This window comes from Mauremys reevesii, linkage group 1 (assembly GCF_016161935.1).
Source record: "Mauremys reevesii isolate NIE-2019 linkage group 1, ASM1616193v1, whole genome shotgun sequence".
Classification (NCBI taxonomy): Eukaryota; Metazoa; Chordata; order Testudines; family Geoemydidae; genus Mauremys; species Mauremys reevesii.
Genome location: NC_052623.1, coordinates 153,394,031 through 153,421,192, shown reverse-complemented (window position 1 = coordinate 153,421,192; position 27,162 = coordinate 153,394,031). Strand labels below are relative to the sequence as shown.

The 27,162-nt window shown below is 39.4% G+C and overlaps 1 protein-coding gene across 5 annotated transcripts in view; it reads left to right on the top strand.

The window, feature by feature from the left end:
* CFAP47 (cilia and flagella associated protein 47) overlaps window positions 1–27,162 on the top strand; it is a 642,607-nt gene that overhangs the window by 366,723 nt on the left and 248,722 nt on the right. For 4 of the 5 annotated variants that reach the window (XM_039536653.1, XM_039536643.1, XM_039536662.1 and 1 more), the window contains 2 exons: window positions 6,288–6,399; window positions 25,044–25,181. In XM_039536653.1, coding sequence (XP_039392587.1) covers window positions 6,288–6,399; window positions 25,044–25,181 — 250 coding nt within the window. Of the gene's footprint in view, window positions 1–6,287; window positions 6,400–25,043; window positions 25,182–25,561; window positions 26,823–27,162 lie in introns of those variants that run through there. The other variant, XM_039536680.1, reaches the window with a different exon arrangement.

Below are 27,162 nucleotides of genomic sequence, written 5' to 3'. Positions count from 1 at the left end.
CGTGCTGCCTTCAGCACGCGTACCATAGGTTGCCTACCCCTGTTCTAGACTAACACTGTAATTCTGTTTACATCCTGATTGCTCTTGGATACAGAATACAAGATTATTTGTTTTTAAAAAAGCTAACTGATGCTGTGAGAGTCCAGTAGAGAGTAAGATACTGAGTGAATCAAGTGCTTTAAAAAACTTTATTCTGAATGTGTGTCATGATTGTAATAGCTGAGTCAGTTGGGCATCTGAGCAGCACAAACAATTTACTGAATAGAGTAAAAAAAAAACATGTAAATAAGGGTTGCAGTATGTTTATGGTTGTCAAGGTTTCTGATAAAGGAGATCATTTGGTTGTGAGCATTGTTTGGAAATTAGGCCTCTGAAGGAGTGAATAGCTGACAGAGACAGAAGTGCTTACAAAGATAAATGAGTAGGAATGCTTCGTTGTGATAGATGGCTGGTATTTGAATCTGTAGGAGATATAGCAGATGTTGATGAGCATATTAGTGAGTTTCAAAGTAATCGTATTGGGGCATGTAAATGTGTGGCCTCTGGGCAGCTCTGCAAGTGACCCCTTGCCTTAGTTTCCCTTTTGATTCATTACATAAACTCAGAACAGCCTTTGAAGCATATACATTGCCCTTTTTGCAGGGTTAATGTATTACCAAAGGCCCCACTACCATAAACCAGAATCCCCCCAGCACAATCCAAACAGAACATTTGTCTCAACAGTCCAACACCAAGTACGGCTCTGGTGTCTCTTGCTACACGTTAGCTCAGCTCTCAGATTCTGCTCTGGTGTTTCTCACCATGCTTCAATTCATAGAATCATAGAATCTCAGGGTTGGAAGGGACCTCAGGAGGTCATCTAGTTCAGCCCCTCTAGCTGGAGTGTTATTCTGCCCTGTTTCATTCACAAGAATGGTCTTGCCTAGAGACATAAGTGGGCTCACCCCTCCATTGTTCCCCAGCCTCCAACCCTTTCTGGTCTTCTGGCTTCAGGTCTCCAGCTCAGAGAGCCAGCAGGCATCTCCCTCTGCTGCTTTTAGTCTTCAGGTATCCATCTCTCTCTAACCATGGCTTTCTGGCCTGGAGATAGTTGTAGGCAACTCTCTGACCGCCTTCCTGCCTTCTGCTTTCACTAGTCTGACCTGGCTCCCACTGTTCAAACAGGGCATTTTCACTACTCCTGTCTTCAGGGGTACCCCATCCCTGAAGCTCTCAGCTGAGCTCTGCTCTTCCTCTGAGTTCTCTTTACCCAGGTGTCTGGGTTCTCTTCCTTTTTAAACTCTGGGCCTTAAACTCTCCCTCTAAGACCTCTCTCAGGATGCTGGACTCTGGATTCTGAACTCCGCTCTCAGGCTTCTGAATTCTCCTTTATATCTCTTGGGGCAGCCCCAGGTTCCTCATTACATCAAACTAGGTACACCTGAACTGGAATGGGAGAGCTGAGCCCAGTTTTATTTAAGGGGTCAGCTACCCTGTTACACGATGTTGTAGATGAGGCTGATGGAAGATTGAGGAAATACCAATTTCAGCTGGCATTTGGGGTCCTGATCCACTGGTCACTGAAGCCAGTGGCAAATCTTAAGTGGTTGATCTGGATACTCAGGTGAATGAAAGACAGATACAGGGATGGAGTTAAGCAGTAGGACACAACTTTATTAATTTAGTGTTTCCACTCTATTTTATCTGCTCACCCTCTCTCACATACCAGCATTTAATTGTATCCTATGCAGGGATACAGGACTTAAATTATGTAACCAATAACTTGGGTTGAGCCCTCTTCAGCCAGGCCCCAAGGACTCAGCATACTTCTGAACTTGTTGCCCTATCCCTATGAGGGGTGTGGAGTGTACCATAGTGGACCTCAGACTGCAAGACTTCAGGTTTCCTTTTCTCCTTACAGGTAATCAGTCTACCAGCCATACCCTAGGTCTCATTTATCTCTGGGAGCTGGCCCTTTAGCCTTTATTCATACTGCACACCAGCCATTAAACATTCCTATACTGCCTCCTAACTGTAAAATTCCTATTTTTACTGTTTTAACCTAAATTGTACATAATTGTACACAATGCTGCAGAGAAGATGAAAAATCCTCTGGATCCCTGCCAGTTTGGCCCAATGGGAAAAAAAAATCCTTCATAACACCAAAACAGGCAATTGGTCAGACCCCTGGCATCCTGGAAAGACAGGTCAATATACCTCAAATACAGGGAGGGAGGGCAGGGCATCAGTAATGGCAAGATTGGCCCCCAGACACCTGCAAAGACTTTAATTTGAGGGGGCTTGTGAGAGCCAATCAAGTCCTCTTCAGCTAGCCAAGCTACGCTCCTATGTGCACTCTGAAGCACAAATTGGGGCACAGCTCTAGCATGTCTGAGTGTGAGATCTTCCTGTCTCTCCTCCCAGGAGTGGCTTTTTTTCTTCAGGTCCAACCAGATTCCCATCCCTACTCCTCAAGTAGCTTGCTTTTCTACCTGTCCTTATTGTAAATAGTATCACATTCTTGCAGTGATCTGACAAGGATTATATTAACACAAATGATATACAGAAGAATAATGGTAAGACCGATCAATGGCTCTAGTGCCAGAAGCAAGATAATCCTAGGCTTGTTGTTTTCTTCAGAAAATATAAATAAAGCTTATTGCCTGGAAAGAAGAAGCTAACAATTGGGAGGAAAAATTGATCCAAGCAGCTGATGCTTTTACTATTGAAACAATAATCTTTGCTGAATTTGAAAAGTCTTCTACCTGGGTGCTTGACAAGCTGGGTACTGTCAGCACCGAAATAATTAACAGAGCTGGAAGAAGTACCATCGAGCCTTTCTGACTGGAATATTGATTTAGCTCAAAACTCAATTATTTTATCATTTTATTATTTAATGTATTAAGTATTTATACAGTGCCATAATTCTGCAGGACCTTTTACAGAGATTTTAAAAGAGGCTCTGAATCTTAGTCTACATCAAACAAACATTAAAAAAAACAGAGGAAAGGATGAGAGGGAAAAATAATTAAAGATCATGGGTAAAAATCGTGGCCCCGTTGAAGTCGACATCAAAACTCCCATTGACTTAAATGCAGCCAGGATTTGACCCAATGTGAGCTACTTATATTCCACTTATAAGTTTTAATATTTTTTTATATTTTTAAAGAAGAGAATGAGGTTCTACAGTATTGTTAACCCAAAGCATTCAAAATTATGAGTCAGGCCTCCAAAACGTAATGAGATTGGCTTAAAATAATGACATGTTAAAGTAATAAATAGGGGCTCTTTTTTATTTGCCTTTGAGTTCACATTGTCAAACTTTTTATCTTCAGCTCTGAAGGCAAAACTTTTAGTTTTTTTAACATGAAACCTCAGATTCTGATATAATTGTTGTTTCAGTTTTCACCAAAAAATTTAGTAATGATTGGATATCTAACATAGTGAATGCCAGTGAAAATGAGGTTGGTTCAGACCCTAAAATAGGGAAAGAACAAGTTAAATGTCTTCAAGTCACCATCCTAGAATACTCAAGGAGCTGACTGAGGAGATATCTGAGCCGTTATCGATTATCTTTGAAAAGTCATGGAAGATAGGAGAGATTCCAGAGGACCGGAAAAGGGCAAATATACCCCCAATCTAGAAAAAGGTTAAATAAGGACAACCCAGAGAATTACAGACCATACAGCTTAACTACAGTATCCGGAAAGACAATGGAGCAAATAATTAAGAAATCAATTTGCAAATCAATGAGCATTCTTTGAGTGGGTCAACAGCAGTGGTGCAAGTAGGCACCTATGGGCAGGTACGCCATACTATTAAAACATTTATTGCCTGTACGCCATACCGGAAAGACACATTTTCAAGAATGAATTGTAGAGCCCTGAGCAGATACAAATTTATAGCCACAGATGTGGATATCCGTAGCTAGAAATCAGTATCCGCTGAACCGCAGGGCTCTCCAGGGAACCACAGTGGCAAAAGGAGCAGATCATGGAGCCGCCGCTCCCAGGGGCCAGCGCCCCACACTGGCGGGTGTACTGCCCCCAGCTCCGTCCCCACCGCTGTCCTCTGGTGGGACTGTGCAGACCCAGACAGGAGACGCAGCTGTGTGGAAGAACTGGAGGTGGGGCTGGAGGCAGTACAGCTGCGGCAGAGGAGCTTCCGATGCGGCGTGTTGGCTCATGGGAGTGGTGGCCCCACGTTCTGCTCCTTTTGCCACTGAGGATCCTGGGAGAGCCCTGTGGTTCGGGGATAGCGATTTTTATCCATGGATATCCGCATCCATTGGTATAAATTTATATCCATGCAGGGCTCTAGTCACTGAACATTTTGGTGGGGAAGATCGAGGGGTCAGTACCATACTGGTAAGAGTTAAAATCTACTTGCACCACTGGTCAACAGACAGATGGACAAGGATGATTCAGTTGATATAGTGTATTGGAACTTTCAGAAAGCCTTTGACAAGGTCCCTCACCAAAGCCTTAAGCAAAATAGGCAGTCATGGCATAAGAGGGAAGGTCCTGTCGTGGATCAGTAACTAGTTAAAAGATAGGAAACAAGGGGCAGAAATAAATGGCCAGTTTTTACAGTGCAGAGAGGTAAATAGCGGTGTCCCCCAAGGATCTGTACTGGGACCAGTACTGTTAAATATATGCAATAAATAATCTGGAAAAAGGGGTTAATAGTGTCAAAATTTGCAGATGATACAAAAAAATAGTTAAGTCCAAAGTTGGCTGCGAGGAGTTACAAAATATCACACAAAACTGAGAGACTGGGCAACAAAATGGCAGGTGAAATTCAATGTTGATAAACCTAAGTTAATGTACATTGGAAAACATAATCCCAAAGATACATACAAGTGATGAGGTCTAAATTAGCTGTTACCACTCAAGAAAGAGATCTTGGAGTCATTGTAGATAGTTCTCTGAAAACATCTGCTCAATGCACAGCTGCAGTCAAAAAAAGCTAACAGTGTTAGGAACTATTAGGAAAGGAATAGATGAGAAGATAGAAAATATCATAATGCCACCATATAAATACATGGTATGCCCACCCCATTGTTCAGGGGCTGGGGGCTGATTTAGCCCCAGGCTGCTGGTCCAGCAGGCTTGAGTCACTGCTCTGGCAGCCAGGGAGTTGACTTGGCCCTGGCTGCTGCTCCAGGGACCCTGGGCCACTGCTCCAGACCAAGGAACTGACCACTAGCTGCTGGTCCTGGGCTGGGGCTGACAGCTACTCCAGCTCTGCCGTTGTAACAGGCTGAAGCCAAAGTCATGGATGTCCATTGGAGTCTGTGACCTCCGTGACAGAATTGGAACCTTACTTATGAAATGGTGATTGGATTGGAGAGGGAAGAGTCAGGGAACCCAGAGAGAAAATTTATAGAAGTTAAGGCAAGAGAAACCATGGCATATGGAACCACACTTTCTGCAGTCTGTCTACCATAGCTAGGTATTTCTAACCACCAAAGAATCTCAGTGACTATGACTATGTTGGCAGTCTGGCTTCCAGCAAATATGCCATGGAAAGCAAGGGACAGATTTTAGAAAAGTTAGAGGGAAATTTGACAAGGAGTTTTGTCAAATTTAAATAAAAGTTTGTATTTCCAAATCCATTATGAACACTAGACTTAATTTTTCAGTGACTCTTGGCTGTGAGCAAACTTTGCAGTATGGTCTCTGTGAGCTTGTACTTTTGTAAAAATAATTATGGTCTGCAAAGTGAATATCTGTGTAAAAAAATCTTTTGCTATTTCAGTTCTTATTCAATTAATTGCCTTTCCACCTAAGTTATAGACACATAACATCAAAAACATACTACTGGTTATTTTTTACATAATGCATAAGTGGCCAGAATGAATATTAACACAACACTATTTGAAATGTTCCTTAGTAAATTTAGTATGTAATGTTCTTTACACCTATTTTTGTTCTCAGGAAAATGTATTTAAAAGACTGAAAGCCTGATTCCTTCCTTACACTTTAGTCCCATTGACTGACTTAATGATTTAATGCTATATAACTTGAGTAGTGGCTCCAGAATTTATACCTGATACTTTCTGTATGTGACACTAGTTCTTGTATTGTGCATATTCCTTCCACTTTACAGTCAACCAAAGACTGTGTGGAAGGAGTAGGATTTATACTTCCTTTGTAAAGCACTTTGAGATCTGATAATTAGAAGTGCTATATAAGAGCAGATATTATAATTATTATTACTTACAATATTGTTTATACCTTATGTTACTTTTCAAAGCCGTTGGAAAGGATGTATTTGATTTTTCTGTGTGCAATCTGTCTTCCTAGGTGACTTCAGATCTTCCAGTGGTGGCTGGTACTCCAAACCTCACTGTAGAAGCTGATGACACAGCCGCTTACACTCTGAATGTATCTGCATGGAAACGAGGAATATTTAAAGGTTAAAAAAAGTTCAGTTTTTATACTGTCATTTTTATAATAATAATAAACAAGTACAAACCTATAAACCATTCTTCTCTCCACAAACCCCACTTAGGTTAGTTTGAATAGCATTATCTAAATATTAGGGCTGTCAAGTGATTAAAAAAAGTAATCACGATTAATTGCACTGTTAATAATAGAATACCATTTATTAAAATATTTTTGGACGTTTTCTACGTTTTCAAACATATTGATTTCCATTACAACACAGAATATAAAGTGTACAGTGCTCACTTTGTATTTTTAATACAAATATTTGCACTGTAAAAAACAAAAGAAATAGTACATTTCAATTCACCTAATAAAAGTCCTGTAGTGCAATCTTTTTATCATGAAAGTTGAACTTTCAAATGTAGAATTATGTAGAAAAAAATAACTGCATTCAAAAATAAAACAATGTAAAACTTTAGAGCCTGCAAGTCTTCTCAATCCTACTTCAGCCAATCGCTCAGCCAAACAAGTTTGGTTACATTTGCAAGAGATAATGGTGCCTGCTTCTTGTTTACAATGTCACCTGAAAGTGAGAACAGGTGTTCACATGGCACTGTTGTAACTGGTGTCGCAAGATATTTACGTGCCAGATGTGCTAAAGATTCATATGTCCCTTCATGCTTCAACCACCATTCCAGAGGACATGCTGATGACGGGTTCTGCTTGATAACTATCCAAAGCAGAGCATACCGATGCATGTTCATTTTCATCATCTGAGTCAGATACCACTAGCGGAAGGCTGATTATTCTTTCTTTCTTTCTTTCTTTCTTTCTTTCTTTCTTTCTTTCTTTCTTTCTTTCTTTTCGGTGGTTTGGGTTCTGTAGTTTCTGCATCAGAGTGTTGCTCTTTTAAGTCTTCTGAAAGCACGCTCCATACCTTGTCCCACTCAGATTTTGGACAGCATTTCAGATTCTTTTACCTTGGGTCGAGTGCTGTAGCTATTCTTTGCGTTTTGTCTTATCTGCAGTGACAGTGTTTGTAAATCAAACAACATATGCTGGGTCATCATCTAAGACTGTTATAACATGAAATATATGGTAGAATGCAGGTAAAACAGAGCAGGGGACATACAATTCTCCCCCAAGGAATTCAGTGACAAATTTAATTAATGCACTATTTTTTTAACGGCATGGTGGCTGAAGCATGAAGCATGAATATTTTGCATATCTGGCACGTAAATACCTTGCAACGCCAGCTACAAAAGTGCCATGTGAATGCCTGTTCTTGCTTTCAGGTGACATTGTAAATAAGAAGCAGGTAGCAGTATCTCCCATGAATGCAAACAAAATTGTTTGTCAGTGATTGGCTGAACAAGAAGTAGGACTGAGTGGACTTGTAGGCTCTAAAGTTTTACATTGTTTTGTTTTTGAGTGCAGTTATGTAATAAAAAATGTACATTTGTAAGTTACAGTTTCACGATAGAGATTGCACTATAATACTTGTATGAGGTGAATTGCAAAATACTATTTCTTTTATTTTTTACAGTGCAAATATTTGTAATAAAAATAATATAAAGTGAGCACTGTACGCTTTGTATTCTATGTTGTAATAGAAATCAATGCATTTGAAAATGTAGAAAAACAGCCAAAAAATTTAATAAATTTCCACTGGTATTCTGTTGTTTAACAATGCAATTAATCACAATTAATATTTTTAATTGCAGTTAATTTTTTTGAGTTAATCGCGTGAGTTAACTGTGATTAATTGACAGCCCTAATAAATATGTCTGTATCCTGTGTCTTTCCTACTTATTGTGTTCTGAGCAAGCGAATACACTTTTCTCAGCCTGTGTACCTTGCTGAATGAGACAAGGATTTCTATAGAGCCCTGTCTCATTGTATATATGCCAGTGAATATTTTATGTGCAAGGAACACTGTTTTCAATGTAATAGAAAAGGAGCTGAAGTGCCGCCCCTTGGAAAGTGCCACCCCAAGCACATGCTTGGAACGCTGGTGCCTAGAGCCAGCCCTGGCCTAGTTACACACGTTTAAGTGTTTGCAGGATCGGAGCCTAGTTTTCCAAAGAAAATTGGATACATGTAGACTTAATAACATTACTGGCACCAAGAATTAAAAGCAGAGCATGGAGTCTGCTCTTGTCCTGTAATCTAAGACACCAATTCTCTGAGTTACAAAAGATGGAAGGAGCCCTTGCTCTTCAGTCTGGGCAGGGTAGAAATAGAGTGTGCTAGTGACCCCGTGCATTGAAACACAATGGCTTAATTATTTCTTTGATCACTGGGAAGTGTCCTGTTTTGTGCTGATAAAGACTTGGATGTCTAAAATTAATTTTACTGTCAAATGATTTAGCATCAGTATATACTGAATACTAGTATTTTATTATAAGTCATCAACACTGGCTATTGTTTACTTTTAACTGCAGAAGAACAGAAGGCCAAATTCCCATTTTTTTCCTTTGGGAAGGGAATTTTTCTTTAGAAGAATAAATGACAATTATTTTAAAAAGTGGATCTGACTTCAGTGTTAACCAGCTGAGTAGTAGCAATTGTAGATAATATTAGAATGCCATAGTAATGATCAGTTCTCTACTGACTACAATCTGAAACGTGTAGTTACAGAAGTGAGACTGTAAATAGAAATTTCTCTTTCCAGTATTGGCAACACAGATTCACTTCTCCCTCAGGGTGTGCATACTCATATGGCACCATTTCACAACCCATTGTGAAGTAATGACTTTTTTAGCTTTATGCATGATCCTAAGAGATCTGAATGTTTGATATGAGTTACTTAATGAGCTGTGGACCCAACTCCACCTAAGTTCTTTTATGACTATCTCAGCAGTGAGTACAGAGTCATGAGTTCTTTCTCTCTGCTTTGTGTAGCAGAGAAAGAGGTGTTTAGTGTTGTTTATTTTTTTATTTATTTTATTTTATTTTATTTTAAAAGTCTGCCTATTTAGATGGGCATGAGAAAGGATGGTATTATGATTAAGGCAGTAGAATACTGCCCTGGAGAACTGGATTCTATTCCTGCCTCCGTGACAGAGTTCCTATGTGATGCTGGGCAAGTCACGCAAACCAACATTTTCACAGGTAGCCACAGTGTGCTCCTTATTTTCTGAGGGCATGTCTATATTACGCGCTGGATCGACGGTCAGCGATCGATCCAGCGGAGGTCGATTTATTGCGTCTAGTCTAGATGTGAAAAATCGACCACTGAGCACTCTCTCGTCGACTCCAATACTCCACTGGAGCGAGAAGCATAGGCAGAGTCGACGGGGGAGCGTCAGCCGTCAACTTACCACAGTGAAGACACCTCACGCAGTAAGTAGATCTAAGTACGTCAACTTCAGCTACGTTGTTCACGTAGCTGAAGTTGCGTAACTTAGATCGATTCCCCCTCCACCCCCGCAGTGTAGACCAGGCCTGAGTACCCAACTTGAAACACTTTGCAGAGGGGCTTACTGCTTGTAACTGCAGCCAAGGTGAATGGGAGATCTGCTCTAAACATATAAAGTGCTATAAAATACTAAGTACTCCAAAAATCAGGAACTAGGCATCTCAAATTGGGCACCCAGAATTATTTGACATTTATGACAATTTTGGCTTTAATCTCTGTGTCTCAGTTCTTCATGTGTAAAATGGGCATAGTACTACGTCGTCAACTCACAGCGGTGTTATGAAGATAAATTAATTAACTTTTGTAAAGAATTAAGATACTACAATGAGAGCACCATTAAAAAGCCCACGAGGAAATTAATAATTCTGGATTCAGTACAGCATTTGGATAATGTGTTGAAAATAATGTGTGGGGCCACACATTGAATTATGAGGATAAAAATAAATATTGAACAGCGACTCATTGAGTGGCACTGTTGATCCTCTGGAAAAAATACTATGTAATTAAAAGTATCATAATGCAGCTGCCCAAGCAACCTTAATTCTAGTATTTTGTAACCTAAAGGTGCTTCACTTTGCAACCTTCATATTCTTTTAATGTAGTGTGATAGACCCAGGCCAGTTGGGGAACAGCAGAGTAGTAGAAAGGAGATATACTGGCCACTGGATAAGCAGTTTTCTGTTCCCTGAGAGACCAGAGCAGGGGCTGTTCCAGGCTAATGAGAACACCTGACTCCAATTAACCCGCTAAGAGTCAAGTGAGGCTGTTAAGCACCTGACTCCAATTAAGGCCCCTCTGATGCTATAAAAGGGCTCACTCCAGTCAGGCCAGAGAGAGCCATGGGAGAGGAAGTGTGTGCGAGGAACTGGGAGCGAGAGGTGTGCAAGAAGCTGAGAGTGAGTAGGCATACTGCTGGATGACTGAGAAGTACAAGCGTTATCAGACATCAGGAGAAGGTCTGGTGGTGAGGACAAAGAAGGTGTTGGGAGGAGGCCATGGGGAAGTAGCCCAGAGAGTTGTAGCTGTCGTGCAACTGTACCAGGAGGCACTCTAGACAGCTGCAGTCCACAGGGCCCTGGGCTGGAACCCGGAGTAGAGGGCGGGCCTGGGTTCCCCCCAAACCTCCCAAATCAAACACAGGAGGAATTGTCCTGGACCATGGCTTCTACCAGAGGGAAAGGTCTCGGCTGTTTTCCGACCCAGAGGGTGAATCTGTGAGGTGGGTAAATCCGCCAATAAGCACAGGACCCACCCAGGTAGAAGAGGAACTTTGTCACAGTAGTTTCTTATGTAATTTTAAAATATATTTTGCAGTTTATACTTGAGTTGAAGTGCTTCTTATGATATAAACTGGTGTTCTGAGCAAAAGGAGTTCAGTTTCCTTTTACATTCAAACATCCTTTTTTCTGGGTATATTGTGTTACATATGAAATTGCAATGGTAAAATTACATTTCTTGTGTTTTCCAGGTTCCTATTTTTATATTATTGGGCTGGAAAGGGACACAGTTTAAAAGTCAGTCCTTTCAGGCATTGATCATTCTTAAAAGATCTCTTTGGAAATATTCTAAGATTGGGCTAAGATTATATACTCTAATTACTTTTAATCATACACTTGCCTTAATGTAGAAATAAGACTTAATAACCAGTTCGTACAATGTTCTGGCTCCAGAGAGAAGTCCCCTGTGATCCATTCCTAAGTAATAGATTAACTTCATTTAGATTTTATAAAGTGATTTCCAAATATTCTTTTCTAAAGCATTAAATAGTTATTGCCCAGAATGAGTAATGGTGTTTTCGTTGAAAGTCCCCTTTAAAGTATGTCCCAAAAAAAGGCCTAGAAGGGCTAAGAATACTATTAGGAACACACCCAGCCCTAATATTTGAAGATTCTTTGTGCAAAGATGCTGGCATTTGATCTGCTCATCTTTTCTCAGGATTAGGCCTTCCACAAACAGATAGAGGCTATTACTCCTCCAGAGTGGCTGGGGACAAACATTTTTTCCTCACTGGAGTGGCTGTGCTAAGCGGTATAGATTGCAGTTCATCACACCATAAAGTGCTGTGTTAGTGGACATTCACCACTGGTTAAATTTCCTTTAGTGCACTCTGGGTTCCCTTTAGTAGATACAGCAGGCAACTTCATTTCCATCTCCTATTTTGCACACTGTCTCAACTTACTGGTGAAGGAGTTCTCTGAGGGCACTTCGTAGTGACCAAAGTCCTAACAATAGGCCAAAAGTTCTGCACCCATTTCATCTAGCCTTTCACTATACCTCATTATCTGAGACCTTTACTTGCATATCAACTTCCTTGCCACCAGCTGCAATAGAACATTGGTCTAGAATTCTACACTTCACTCTTTGGATGAACATCACACACCATACTGTGCTTCTATCTGACTGGGACTACGGACTGTATGTTTGACACCCCTATGCTGTAGTCATCAACATATGTAACTACTTCTCCATGGGGAATATGGAGCGACTTGCCTTCATTAAAACAAACACCTGCTTCTGCCCAATAAACAAATGTTACAACATGCCTGCAAAGAGAAAAAGGGAGGAAAAGCGTATGGAGGAGGAGAGGATATGAAGAGATTGTTAAACATTAATAACAAATATGTGCTCCATGTGGAAACCTGTCATTGATTATCTTTATTTGTGTGCCAAATACATGCAGCTTTTCTTCTGGAGATCATTCTGTTTCTGTTAGATTATAAGAAAAAGGCCACAGAGAGAGAGAGAGAGATTTTGCTAGTATTGGCACTTGGGAGACTAATCGTACAGAAAATAGACTAGCTGCAGTATTGCCAATCCACTTGTTATCAACTGTACTCTTTCCCCTCTTTCTTTCAGTAGTCTTCCCCTCCCTTGCATTTGATTGTACAGTTGTATTCAGAGGTATCTTTGTATTCATATAAGATCTGCAATTGGATGGGTGGGAGCGGGCACATTTTCTAATTTTATTTAGCATCCTTAGTTTATTTTTATGTATTTTGAAAGCACGTGTAAATTTAGTGGGAAGTCTTTTAATGTTATTACCTTGAACATCTATACCTTACTTTAGGAAGAGAGTGGTATATTTGCCTACCCTAACAAGCCAAGCCACATCAGGGCTCCTTTTGGAAGAAAACAGGAGCTCTGTTACCATATAAATAAGTTCATGAAGAGGATGCTAATGCTGTCAGAATGCTATAGTTTATGTACATTGTTGGCTTAACAGTATTTCCCTTCAGTACCTCCACATTGTGTGAGGCTGTTGTATGACACCCTATAGAGTTAATGATTTAGAACAGTACAGCAGCTTCTGCTGGCAGAGCTCTCTAATTTAATTTACTGGCCCTTGTATTTGTATAAAGATTTGGTCATTTTAGCTTTAAAATGTAATTTGAGGATAATGACAACATATAGGCAGTTTCCACAACGTCACCTATTAATTGGTAGTTTATTTTCAGGGAGTCCCTGCAGCTCTTATTCAAAGCAAAGTCCCAATCCACCTCAATCACATTCATAAATCTAGTATGACTGTGAAGCAAAGTGGGAAAAAATTGGGGGGAGCTCTTTTTTAAATTGACTGCTGTGGATGGCTGTGGTCTGCCTCTGTCTCTTGTCCGGTTCATTTCACTGATGACTGTTGAGGGCTGCCCTGAGTGCTGATGTCACCACCCAATCAGATGATATCTGGCTAACTGCTGCCAAAACCTATGCAGTTCACTGCTCCTACTCCACCAGGTCAGCTCCAGTCCATAGCTGAAGGCTTCCATCTTGTCTCAATCCTGAGTTGAAGTCTCTCTGACCAGAACAAAGTAAGACCTCAGATACAGTCCTCACTCCCCTCCATGCACCGTGGGCTCAAGTACCTAATCGGAGCCCACTAACTTTTAGATTATGGCACACAACTTTCATGTGCCCTTCCTCATATACAGTTACATCACACTTTTAACTCACTTTCTAAGAATAAAGTATAACAAATTCTGAATAGTACAACCTTAAGTACTTCATGAAATTCCACTGAATAACATGCAAATTATATCTGTCAGCAGGTTTTCCCACATAGTTTTTTCTTTTTGACTAGGAGGTAATTTGAGAGCTTCATACAAGTATTAGTAGGGTCCTACCAATTTTGCGGCCGAGAAAAATGTGTCATGGACTGTGAAATAAGCCCTTCCCCGTGAAATCTGATCTCCCCATGCTGCTGGAGCAAGGGGCTCCTAGCTGCTAGTCTGGCCATGCAGGGGCAGGATAGGAGTTGTCCTTCCCCTGCATGGCTGCTCTTGCTGAGATCAGACCCACCTCCAGAGGCAGTGCATAAGTGAGGATGCTAAACCCTCACTTCTGCACTGCAGCAGTCTGGGAGCTGGGCTCTGGGCACCGTGCTCAGGGCTTCCTCCCTCGGTGGCTCCTGCCACAGCTCTGGGTGCTGAGCTCAGAGCTTCTGCCCCCCGCAGCTCCAGCCGGGGTATCCCGGGCTTAGGGGCTTCCACCCCAACTGCTCCAGCCCAGACAGCCTGGGCTCAGGGCTTCCACCCTGCGACTGCAGCCGGAGTTTGGGGCACCCGGCTTGGGGTTTCCACCCCCTGTGGCTGCAGCTGGCTCTGGGCTTCATCCTTTGTGGTTGCAGACAGGCTTAATGCGCCCAGGCTTGGGGCTTCTTCCCCCGCAGCTCTTGCTGGGGCTCAGGGTGACCAAATCAGGGCTTTCACCCCTGGGGCTTCTTCCAGGGCTGGGGCACCCATTTTTTTTTGGGGGGGGGGGGTAATTGGCCTGGGGCCCCTGCCTTAATCTGCCACTGGTCTGGATTAGCAGCTAGGAGCCCCTGGCTGGGGTGCTCCCAGTAGCACGAGGGAGATTCTGTCCATCTCCAGGAACCTCCTTTAGCTGCAGGAAGCTCAGAGGCTGCTGCCTTCAGAGCCCAGTTCTGATGGCAGCACAGAAGTAAGGGTGGCAATCTTGCCCCCCCACAACAACTTTGCAAACCCCTCCCCCCCCTTGATCCTATTTTGGGTTGGGAACCCATGGTTATAACACAATGAAATGTCAGAGGTAAACATCTCAAATCATGAAATTGACCAATTTTAAAATCCTCTGGTCATGAAATTGACCAGAATGGACCATGAATTTGGTAGGGCCCTACACATTTGCCTGGCAACAGGTATCAACACACTCTCAATTTCCCTTTTTGCCTGTATTGGAAGTCCGGGAGTTTCTGTTCCCAGCAAGCTACTTAGGTTTACAGAAGCAATATGGAACTTTCACTCACTTTTATTTAAGTCAAGATTCTCTTTATATAAATTCATTGTAAACTGGTTTCGCAGCATCCTTCAGAAAACAGGTTGGATTTGTCCCTCTTTCCCACACTGACCAAAGGCATAGCCACATATATCAGACTTATTATTAATTTAAAGCCAGCCTAGAACTCATAAGAATGGCATACTGGGTCAGATCAGTGGTCCATCTAGCTCAGCATACTGGCTTCCAGCAGTGGCCAATGCCAGGTGCTTCAGAGGGAATGAACAGAACAGAGCAATTATCAAGTGATCCCCATGAAATTATCTTCCATGAACTTATCTCATTCTTTTTGAACCCAGTCATACTTTTGACCTTCAAAACATCCCCTGGCAATGAGTTCCACAGGTTGACTGTGCATTGTGTGAAGTAGTACTTCATTTGTTTTAAACCTGCTGCCTATTAATTTAGTTGAGTCTCCCCTGGTTCTTGTGTTACGTGAAGGCGGTAAATAACACTTCTCTATTCACTTTCTCCACATGATTTTATAGACCTCTATTATATCCCCACCTTAGTCATCCCTTTTCCAATCTGAAAAGTCTCAGCCTTTTTATTCTCTCCTTCTATGGAAGCTGTTCCATACTCCTAATCACTTTGTTGCCCTTCTCTGTACATTTTCTTCTAATATATCTTTTTTGAGATGGGATGACTGGAACTGCACACAGTATTCAAGGTGTGGGCATATCATAGATTTATATAGTGGCATTATGATGATTTCTGTCTTCTTATCTATCCCTTTACGAATGGTTCCTAACATTCTGTTTGCTTTTTTGATTGCTGCTGCATATTGAGCGGATGTTCTCAGAGAACTATCCACGATGACTCCAAGATCTCTTTCCTGAGTGGTAACAGCTAATTTAGACCCCATCATTTTAGAACACACTTTACTAAAAGAGTGCTCTAATGCACACTGAATATTTGTTTCAAGGCTATTGTACTATATCTTTAAGAAGACAGTCACACTCATTAAGAGCATGTCTGTAGTATTTAAACCACTAGGTAACCATTCCACATATTTTCAGATTAATGTGATAAATTCCAGCACAAAATAGCTTTCTTTCATTGTCTTCAGACAATATATTGGGACACTGTGAGCAGAGTAATGGATTTTACTAGCTGTTTAAAACTAGAAAATAATCATGCTCAGAGAATTTCTTTTTTGCCCATAAATCCTTCAGTTAGTACGGTCCATTTTATAGAAGAGGAAAAAAGTTTAATATTTTCCACTTCACTAAAGTGTACGGTATTACAGTATATAGCCAATGAATCTCATATTGTGAGATATGATGCTGCCAATGCAGTTTTAATGGGAAATAAAACCGCTTTTGTCTGTTTAAAGAGAGATTGCTTCTTTTGCAATAATATAAAACAAAATTGCTGCATCAGTATGTGGGCTGCGGTTGAACAAAAGGTTTATATTGAATCCTAAAACTAAAAAAATAGCAATTATATTTTTACCAAGAGACCATCTTAAAGAATGATCTGACAAGGAAAAGAACCATCTCATTGTGCTCTTTCCCTACATTTTAATGTGTATTTAAGAACTGTTTTTTCCAGTTGCTACTCATAGTTCAGTATTTAGTATTTTTGTTCTGAAATGCATATATGCTGAAGGACAGCTGAGAAACAACCAAAAACAACAAGTGGTATTTTCAAAAACACTCAGCATTGGCCTAACTCTTCACCTGCTAAAGTCAATAGGAGTCTTACTGTTGTCAATAGGCATTGTAATCCAATAATGAAAGCTCTTGAAAATCCCAACCATTATATTTTGCAAACCCAGTTCATATCTTAATAGATATATGGCATAAAAGTCAAGAAAAATACTTAGAATACAGGGATAAAGGGTCCAAGGTTGACACATCCCTATGAGTAAAATGAAAACATGGTTACACCTGTAGGTGAGTTTGGATGACAAATAAAAACTGACACGCCTTTCCCACTCTTTGGTTGTTTTTTTGTTTGGAGTCATTGTGGATAGTTCTTTGAAAACATCCACTCAGTGTGCAGCAGCAGTCAAAAAAGCAAACAGAATGTTGGGAATCATTAAGAAAGGGTTAGATAATAAGACAGAAAATATCATATTGCCTCTATATAAATCCATGGTACACCCACATCTCGAATACTGCGTGTCGATGTGGTCGTCCAATATCAAAAAAGATATATTGGAATTGGAAAAGGTTAAAAAAAGGGCAACAAAAATTATTAGGGGTATGGAACGGCTTCCATATGAGGAAAGATTAATAAGACTGGGACTTTTCAGCTTGGAAAAGAGACGACTAAGGGTGAATATGATAGAGGTCTATAAAATCATGACTGATGTGGAGAAAGTAAATAAGCTTCTGCCAGAAGCTGGGATTCGGCGACGGGGGGATGGATCACTTGATGGTTGCCTGTTCTGTTTATTCCCTTTGGGGCATCTGGCATTGGCCACTGTCAGAAGACAGGATACTGGGCTAGTTGGACCTTTGGTCTGACCCAGTCTGGCCATTCATATGGCCTTCTGTTCTAACTATACAGATATTATTTAGTGTTTAAAATATTTTCTCATACAATGACACTGTTCTTCCTGTCCTTTACTATTTTGTTATATTTCTATTAATTCCCAGCAACTTTCAGAGATTTTTAAGGCCAGACAGGACCATTCTGATAATTTAGTCTGACCTCCTGTGTAACACAGAGAATAGAAGCTCACCTAATAATTTCTGAATCAAACATATAACTTCTCTTTTGAACTATGACATATCTTTTTTTAGAAAGACATCAGTCTTGATTTAAATACGGCAAGTGCTGGAGAATCCACCACATGCCTGTGAAAGTTGTTCAGTAGTTAGTTACGCTCACTGTTTAAAAAAAATAACACATTTTATCTCCACTCCAGGCTGTATTTGTCTAGCTTCAGCTTTCAACCACTGGATCTGGTTGTGTCTTTGTCTGCTAGAATAAAGAGCTGTCTATTCTCAGAAATCTCTTCCACATAGAGGTACTTTTAGATCATCAACTCACCTCTTGACCTTATCTTCAATAAGCTAAATAGACTGGTATTTTTAAGTCTTTCACTATAAGGCATGTTTTTGAGTCCTTGAATCATTCTTGTAGCTCTTTTCTGAACCCTTTCAATTTGTCAACATTCTTTTTGAAGTATGTACACCAGAACTGTAAGCTGTATTCCAGTAATGGTCCTATTAATGCTGTATATAGAACTGATACTATCTGTCTGTTCCTGTTCCATATTGTTCTGATTGTGCCTCCCAGGTTTGCATTGGCCCTCTTAACGACAGCATCATGCAGATAGCTCTCATTAACTTGGTTATGTAACCTGTCCCTAACTGTCTTTTCAGTGTCACTCCATTCCAGGATCCTGTCTCCATCCTGTAAGCCTGACCTAAATTCTTTGCCCTTAGATGTATGACCTTCCATTTGGCTGTATTAAACACATGTTGTTCAAATTAGTCCACCTTAACAGGCAATCCAGATCAGTTTGTATAATTGACCTGTCCCGATCATTATTTAACACTCCACCAATATCTGCAGTTCTACCAGCAATGATTTTGTTTTCTTCCAGATTACTGATAAAGATACTGAACAGAATTAGACCTTTGTGGGACCCAACTAGAAACACCTTCGCAGGATAGTGATTTTTCCCATGTAAACTTATTATTTGATTGATCAGATAACCAGTTTTAACTAATTTAATATGGGATGCATTGATTTTTGTTTAGTACTATTTTTTGTCAAAATGTCACATGGGACTAAAGCAAATGTCTGAGAGGAGGCTAAATATATTGTATCAATATAGTTACCGTTATCAACCAAACTGTTAGTCTCATCAAAGAAAATATCAAGCTTGTTTGACAAGACTTATTTTCCATAAAATAGTGTTGTGACATTAGTTATGCTTCCATTGTTTAATTCTTTACTGATACAGTTATCAATCTTTCCATGATTTTGCATGGTGTCAGAGTCAGTCTAATGGGCCTATAGTTACTGTGCTAATCCCATTTACTTTTTAAATATTGCACATTAGTGTCATTTCAGTGCTCAGGAACTTTCTAAGTGTTCCAAGATTTGTTAAAAATTAACACTAATGATTCAGAGAGCTCCTCTGCCAATTATTTTAATACTTTTAGGTGCAAGCTATCCATTCCTACTCATTTAAAATTTTTGACAGTTGCTTTTTAACATCCTCTCTAGTTGCTGATGGAATAGAAAGTATTTTACTATCACTGCAACACATGAAAAATCATCTTGCTACTTTCCAAATACAGAACAGAAATATTTATTGAATATTTCAGCCTTTTCTACATCATGATTGCCAATTGTACCATCTTTATCTAGTATTGGACCTATGCCATTGTTAAGATTTCATTTTTTCCTGATTATATTTCAAGAACAACTTCTTCTTCTCATTAATCTTGCTGGCTATAGTTTTTTAACTAGCTGCCAGTTTGTACTCATTGCTGTCAATCTCCCCATTTTCCCATTTGTTATAGACAGTGACTTATTTATTTATTTTATTATTTAATCACTACTTGCACATCACTTTTTAACCAGGATGGTTGTTTAACGGAAGAATTGCTTTGGTGACTGAGGAACTGTAATTGTATTTGGCATCTAATAAATCATAAATAAATCACAATAAAGAATCCTAAACAACACCCAGTTATCATTTACATTGTTTGTTTTTCTCCCACTGAACTTTGCTCAGAATTCTTGACATCTTTCAGGTATAGAGACTTCCAGATTTGTACTTACAGTAGGATGGTCTGTCTTTCACTGTTCGTGCTCTGTAACATGATGCCTCCTCAGATTTAATCTACACTATCATTTTGATCTCTGGAGACCTAATATCAAATTCACACTCCAGTATTTTAGTATTCGTTCTTTCAAAGGCAGAGAAGATTCAAGGATTAAAGTTGCAGCTGGGGACAATGATCGAATTCAGATGGGGCTTTGAAGGTATGCAAGAAAGGAGGTGGTATAGACAACTCAAGATTTGCAGACACCTATCAGACAAAAGGACCAGGAAGGAAGACTCCCAGAAAAGGAGGGTGACCCATGGAAGAACATGACCACAAGGATCAGGCAGAGGAAGAGACCAGCTAGTGATGATGAAATCGCAGTGAGTAACATACTTGCTGCACTAGGGGATGAGGAGGAGAAGAAACAGGCAGATGATGGAGTAGCAAGGAAAAAAAGAAGGGAAGCCAGTGCCTGTAGAAGAGAGGAAGAGATATTGGAGGCCAAGGACTGGAGCCTAAGAAAAAATGAGGATGTACAGGGGACTGCGAGAGAGAACATAAAACACATTCATACCAACACCAGGAGGAGACAGGTCTATGTGACCAGGGACTCTACATTCAGAAGAGTCAACAGGCCTATCACCAGATCTAGAGAACAGAAGAATGAACTGTCTGCCAGGAACAAGGATCTGAGTTGTGGAGGGAAGGCTGAAAAGGATCCTGATGGGAGCAGTGAAAATCTGCTGATTATGCTGCAGATCAGGACAAATTACACTGCTAGGTTCCCACTGGGGTGGATCAAGGATGATTACACTAGTTGGGTCAGATGCTTGAAGAAGTGGAAGCTCAGGAGATTTTCAGTAGAATAATGAAGGCGGGCAAAGATGCAGTAAGATAATGAAGATCAACAGATGGCTCAAGATACTGGTGCTATGAAGAAGATTTGGGGATGATGGACCACTGGGAGGCATTTACACAAAGAAGACTCTTCTTTACAGGTGGACTCCACTTGAGTATGTGGAATATTAATATTATAGGATAAAGGCAGGCATACAATCGATCAGAAGAACTTTACTCTAGGAGATGAATGGAGATGGGTGCGAGAGACTCATGAAATCTCCACACCTGGCCTCAATACATAGGAGATATAGCAAGGGATACTAAACACTATAAGGTAAGAGAAGGGACAGCAAGGCGAAAGTAAATACAAATATTGAGTCAGGTAGATTGTTACAGTTAGTGAAAGGACTAAATTTAATCTGGCTAGAAAATCATATGAGGTTTGAGAGAAACAACTAAAATGATTGTACATAAATGCAAGGAGTCTGGGCAATAAAATGGAGGAACTGATACTACTGGTGCAAGAGGTTAAAGCAGATATAGGGATTAAGTACTCATGACTGAAATACAGGTATGGAAGCATATGTGCTGTTTAGGAGAGAGAGGAATAAAGGTAAAGGTGATGGAGTAGTGTTGTGCATCAATGAAGTGGTGAATAGTAAAGAAACAGAATCTTTTGGATAAAAATCACTTTGGAGAAATCACTTTGGAGAAAGATTGTAAAAGAGGCCCTAATGATATAGTGTTGGGATTTGCTTTTGACCCCCAGGGTCAGATAAGGACAGATCTTTTTTGATGTTCTGAGAGAGAGAAATATTTTTGGGACTTGTGTTGTGATGGGAGACTTTAATTTCCCATATGTAGAGTGAAGAATAAATCCTACTAATAGTGATAGGCCCCAGTTATTACTCGATGTGTTAGATGACAGTTTTCTTCATAACATTGTCACCGAACCAACCATAGGTGATGCAATTTTAGACTTGGTTTTGGTAAGTAGCGAGGATATCATAAAAGAGCTGGTCATAGGAAATAACCTTGGATTGAGTGATCATGCATTGATTCGGTTTAAATTAAATGGAGGGATAATCAAAGCCAGGTTGTCAATTAAGATTCTTGATTTCAAAAGGGTAGACTTTGGGATATTATGAAAATTTGTTAAAGAAATCACTGAAAGCTCAAGAACTTAAATTCAGAGGAGGCTTAGAATTTCTTCAAATTAATCATACAAATTTGTATCCAAGTGAGGGGAAAAAACTTGTATGGAAAGGTTCCAGACCCAGCTGGATGAATAACCACCTCTAAAAGCTTACCAGGAGTAAGCAGAAAACCTACAGGAAAAGGAAAAAGGGATTTATCTGGCTATATCTGCTATTTCCCTGTTGCGGGGAACCTGTTGCAACTTGGTCCCTCCTCTTCTCTGTCTGTGACACATAATAGTTTAGTTTCCTGTGGGCTGTAATACTTTGGTCTAATTTTGGTCATTGTTGTATTTAACCTGCTGGTGCTGGGTGGTGTTGGTGGCCTGTGGTATACAGGATGTCAGAATAGAAGATTTGGTGATCACTTCTGGCCTTAAACTCTATAACTCTAAAACTCCTCTTTTTACTATGTCACTATTAGTGGATCTGAGGGCAAGTCTACACTTCAGTGCTATATCGGTGCAGCTGCACAGATGCAGTTGTGCCGCTGTGGCGCAGCTGGGGAAGACACACTATGCCAACAGGAGAGCTCTCTCCCATTGGAATAATTTCTCCACCTCGGCAGAAGAGTAAGCTATGTCGGTGGGAGAGTGTCTCCTGCCAACATAGCACCAGTGTGGACAGCACAAATCTTGAATCACTCGGGGATTTTTCACACCCCTGAGTGATGTAAAGTAGATTGATTTAAGCGGTAATGTAGGACTGCTCTGTCCTGACTATCTTATCCCACATTAATTAACCTGCTTTTTTTGCCGATTGAGTCTCTTTGTTTCCTGATTATACCTCTAACCTTTATTAAGACCACTTTCTATATTACTCTCCATTTCCTGGTGTTTGCAAAACTTCCCATTTATTCAAGTGGTATCCATAGGTTTCATATTATGTATAATTTCAGAAATCTGTTAAATTGGGTATTTAGAAATGGATTTTTGTGGTGGGGAGTTATAGAATTCTTTAAAGGAGAAATCCTTATGTTCTGGAGACTAAAACCCTGAAATTAAAAAGAAAATGGTCCATTCTTCTACATTTAAATGCATGTCTGCTTTTTTATTGTTTTCAATTTTGGTTCAATATAGTGGTACTGTTCAGATGCTATCTACCACAGAAAAGGAGACTACAATAGTTTGAAGTTGATATGCTTTGTTTCAGTATAAAGACTGAAAGTAACCCAGCATCTTAGTGCAACTCATTTTTTTTATTTCTTGGCACGTGAAACCTAACATAGTAGGCCAAAACACCAGAGGAGAAAGAACAGAACTATTTTGCTTTTGGAGACTGTACTGTGACTCATGACTACAGCTGAGTGAGCCATCACTAAACTTACAGATATATTTTATTTCTCTTTTATCATTCTTTCACTTCACCGTCTTATTAGTATAATAATATTAACATAAGAGTGAAGTCATTGTTGATTTAAAACTGATTCTCACCAAAATTATATGACAATGCAGTAGGCACCAAGTGACAGGAGCCTTTTGAGGAAGCATGTGATTAAGGGAAGTACTTTTGAGCTGAAGGGCAGTTGACTCTCCCACGCATACTGTAGTAAGGACTGCAGCACACTGCAGCTGATCATATATTTTTTTCTGGCTAGCTGAGAGAGAGTACACAAATGCAGTTACTCCCTCTGAGAAACTGAATCAAAATGACTTCAGTGAAACCTCCTGACAACAAGATGACCTCATTCAATCAGGGAACCAGACCAATATCATCTGGCTGATGTGATCCATTACAACCAACCAACTCAACTCAAAATTTGAAGGGAAAAAAAGAAAAGAAACAAATGCAGAAATGTACCACAGAGTGGTGTTAGACACCATAATAGTCAAAAATCTTGTTCATGAAATTTCTTTGGAAATTTTAGAAAACTGCCCCAATTTCCCAAATGTTTCATGAACTCTAAAAGAACTCAATAAAATAAATTTTACCATGAATATTTTGCCCAGCTATGTAATGCAGCAAACACTTAATAAGATACAATTAAAAAAGCCCCCTGCGGAACATATTTCAAGTGAACACTAAGAGTATTAAAGAGTATAATGTCTCATTATAGAGTATTCTAAAATAAGCCTAAAGGCAACAAAATAAGCTGTTTTTATGGAAAGTGCAAGAGGAAAACATTAAACCTGTTTGAGAACCTCATGCCATATGCTTATTGATATACCAAGTCGAAAGTTGAAAAATTGGTGCAGAACCTAAAGTGCAACTAGTAGACCTGTTTCAGCTTTAAGTGACTCTAGAATCTAATAAAATACTGAGTGTGACAAAAGTCAATTAGTAGGGAAATATAGTCCTTTCAAGAAGATGTGTTGATTAAAGTGCATATTTAGAGGCACATAATGCAAGTAACAAAGCCTAGGTCTTTCCAAGCTGCTGTTTCAAATGTTTAGGAGTGTCATCAGTATTGCTTAAAGCAGCTATGTATGTATTGGAGCTTGTACTTTCTTTAAGATTAAATACAATTCTTTATTTTTAATCGAATGGGTCATTTGCCAGTGCAGTAAACAAAGCCTAATTTTGCAGTCTCTGGATATTTAATAGTCACTAAATATTCCATTACAAAACAAGTTCAATCCCAAAAACGTATGATAGTCGTATATGATTGCTCAGGAAAATTAAAGCAATTATGCATATTGGATGGCAACAGCAAACCCAGATTACTATGGCCAGTGATTTAAAAAAATAAAGAATCACAGAGTCCATCAATACTCTAAGCCAGCGGTGGGCAAACTGCAGCCCGTGGGCTGCATGCGGCCCGTCAGGGTAATCTGCTGGCAGGCTGCGAGACAGTTTGTTTACATTGACCATCCACAGGTATGGCTGCCTGCAGCTTCCAGTGGCCATGGTTTGCCATTCCCAGCCAATGGGAGCTACAGGAAGTGGCACGGGCTTTGATCATTTATCTACAGTCTTTATTACTGGCCTTTAATTATTTTGTGTAAGCTGATAAAATAATTATCCTTTTGAAGAAAAAAAATTGGAAGCAGGGTTCATTTCCTTGAACTCATCAAAGATGTATTCTTTTTCACAATCAATTATAATTGGATAGCTGACACCTGGAATTTAGATTTTTGCCTCATATTTTATTAGTTCAGAGCAGCAGCAACATTAATATAAGTCTGGCAGACAATCTTATAAAACTAATGTCCTGGTTAATATAACATCTGGTACCTATTTGTTTTAGGTGTAATTTCATTTATTGTCGAAGTTGAAGAACAACAGCAGTCTCGACATAACAGCTCACCGGAGGAGACAGATGGTGAACAGGCCCTTCAGAAATTATCAACAGAGACATCACAAACTGTTGATGCAGCAAACACTGGTATGTTTATTATTATGGGTAATTTCATTATCAATCCGTATAAATTCCTATCATTCATTTTTAAATGAAATGCATATTTGATGTGCCAAGCCACGTGCCTGTGAATAATGCATAGCCAAATGTTTATTGCATATGTGTACAAGAGCTTGTCTTTTGATTGATTCGCAAAAGATTTTTATGTAGCTTCAAGCTTTGTTTGATTGTTGTTTTTCTCTTTTTGCAACACTGTTAGTAGTCAAGTGTCTGCTATTTTTCAAAACTAGTGATAATACTGATAGCTTAAACATAGAAGAAATAATTTAACACATTTTGCCTTACTTTTAAAGTTATTCTTCTTCGATGGCAGACCAAACAGTACTGATGTGATTACATTGTTTCAGGACAGGAAAGAAGGGGATTCCTGAAATTTGCTGAGATACTGTCTCAGAATATCAAAACCAACCTGTTTTATGGGAAATCACAGGCTCTTCTTTGAATATTGTCAGTATAAGTCCCATTCTTGGGATCTGTAAGTGCTGTTGGTATGAAATCAGAGAAAACAGATTTTGTAGGAGTTGTAAGCACACTTGCTTCTGGTACTGTATATTTGGGGCTGATATTATTTATGGGACCCCTGCTTCAGCCCCAACAGACCCAGTGTTTACTAGCTCCTCTTAGTTCTCAGATTTCCTGGTTCTAGTAGTGGAATTTTCAGATCTGATATTCCAGGTAAATCATATGGAGATAAGATAAAAGTATAATCAATGTCAGAACACATAGCAGTACCTGATGTTTTAAAAATATATTTTGCCACGTCTAAACCAGCCTCTTCTGCATATTTCAGAAATGTCTGTCAACAAGATAAGCAGTTCTACAAACTGTAATTAAATTAATATGTTTATGCAACATTTTTCTCTTGACTTGGCAGTCAGATATAATGCCTACTTTGGGAGAGCAGACCTACCTCTTTGTTACTACTAGTTAACCTCCCAAAACTGAGGGTCTGTACTGACAAACGGGAAATAGTGTGGGGAAAAAAGCAGTGTTTTAAGGTGTTAAGCACCAACTAATTTTATTCTGCAAATTACTAAAATGTTACTATGTAGAGAAACAAGCAATGCTAGGCTATATCATAGAAATGGGTTCTCTCAATACCAAGTCAAGGATATGAACTCCACTATTTGAATGAGACCTTTTTTATGTGTTATGGACACCAGAGCTAAAGTCAAGCAAATTTTGACTAATTTATTAATAAAGGGGAAAACGAAAGAGAAAAAGTAAAAGAAACATAAACAAGCAATTACCAATTGTTATTTCAGTTACAGTCTCTTTTTTATGTCTCTCTTTTGGAGAGCTTCCAGCAGAGATTACAATTTTAAGGGTCTGCTGTGCTGTGGGGGGTTAGGAGAACACATTTCCCAGGTAAATTAAGGCTGAAATAAACTATTACTCAAAATCAGTAGTGAACCCACCTTAGTATACCAGACAACTAAAACATTTTATAATGGACAAAGGAAAAGTCAGGGAATGGTGTTTAATATATCAAAGTAATCTAAACAGTAAAGATCACTTATTTTATGTCCATTTATAAACTAAGTCCTAAGAATCTGAACAAAAACTATTTAATTCAGTTTCTTAACAGAAGCCAATCAATAAATATAAATCAATTAATATAAATATATTCAAATGGATTCTTACTTTAGTTAGTGATGATGATAAGGTTTTTTGATTCTATATTTATACATAAAATATTCATACATTCTTATAGCAATGTTGTCAGAGTCATCATATGAAATGCTTGCATTTAGATACAAAACAGTGCAAATAAACAACTCATACAAGGCTAAAACAATGTTAAGCAGTTGAGGAATAAATAGATAACTTCACTTTAAGCGGAACTGTGATTTAAGATGATAACTTCTGTAAAACATTTCCCAAATGTAATAAGATAAGGACCATAGTAATGCCAGACTGGGTGTCTTGAAACAAAGATGATGTATCC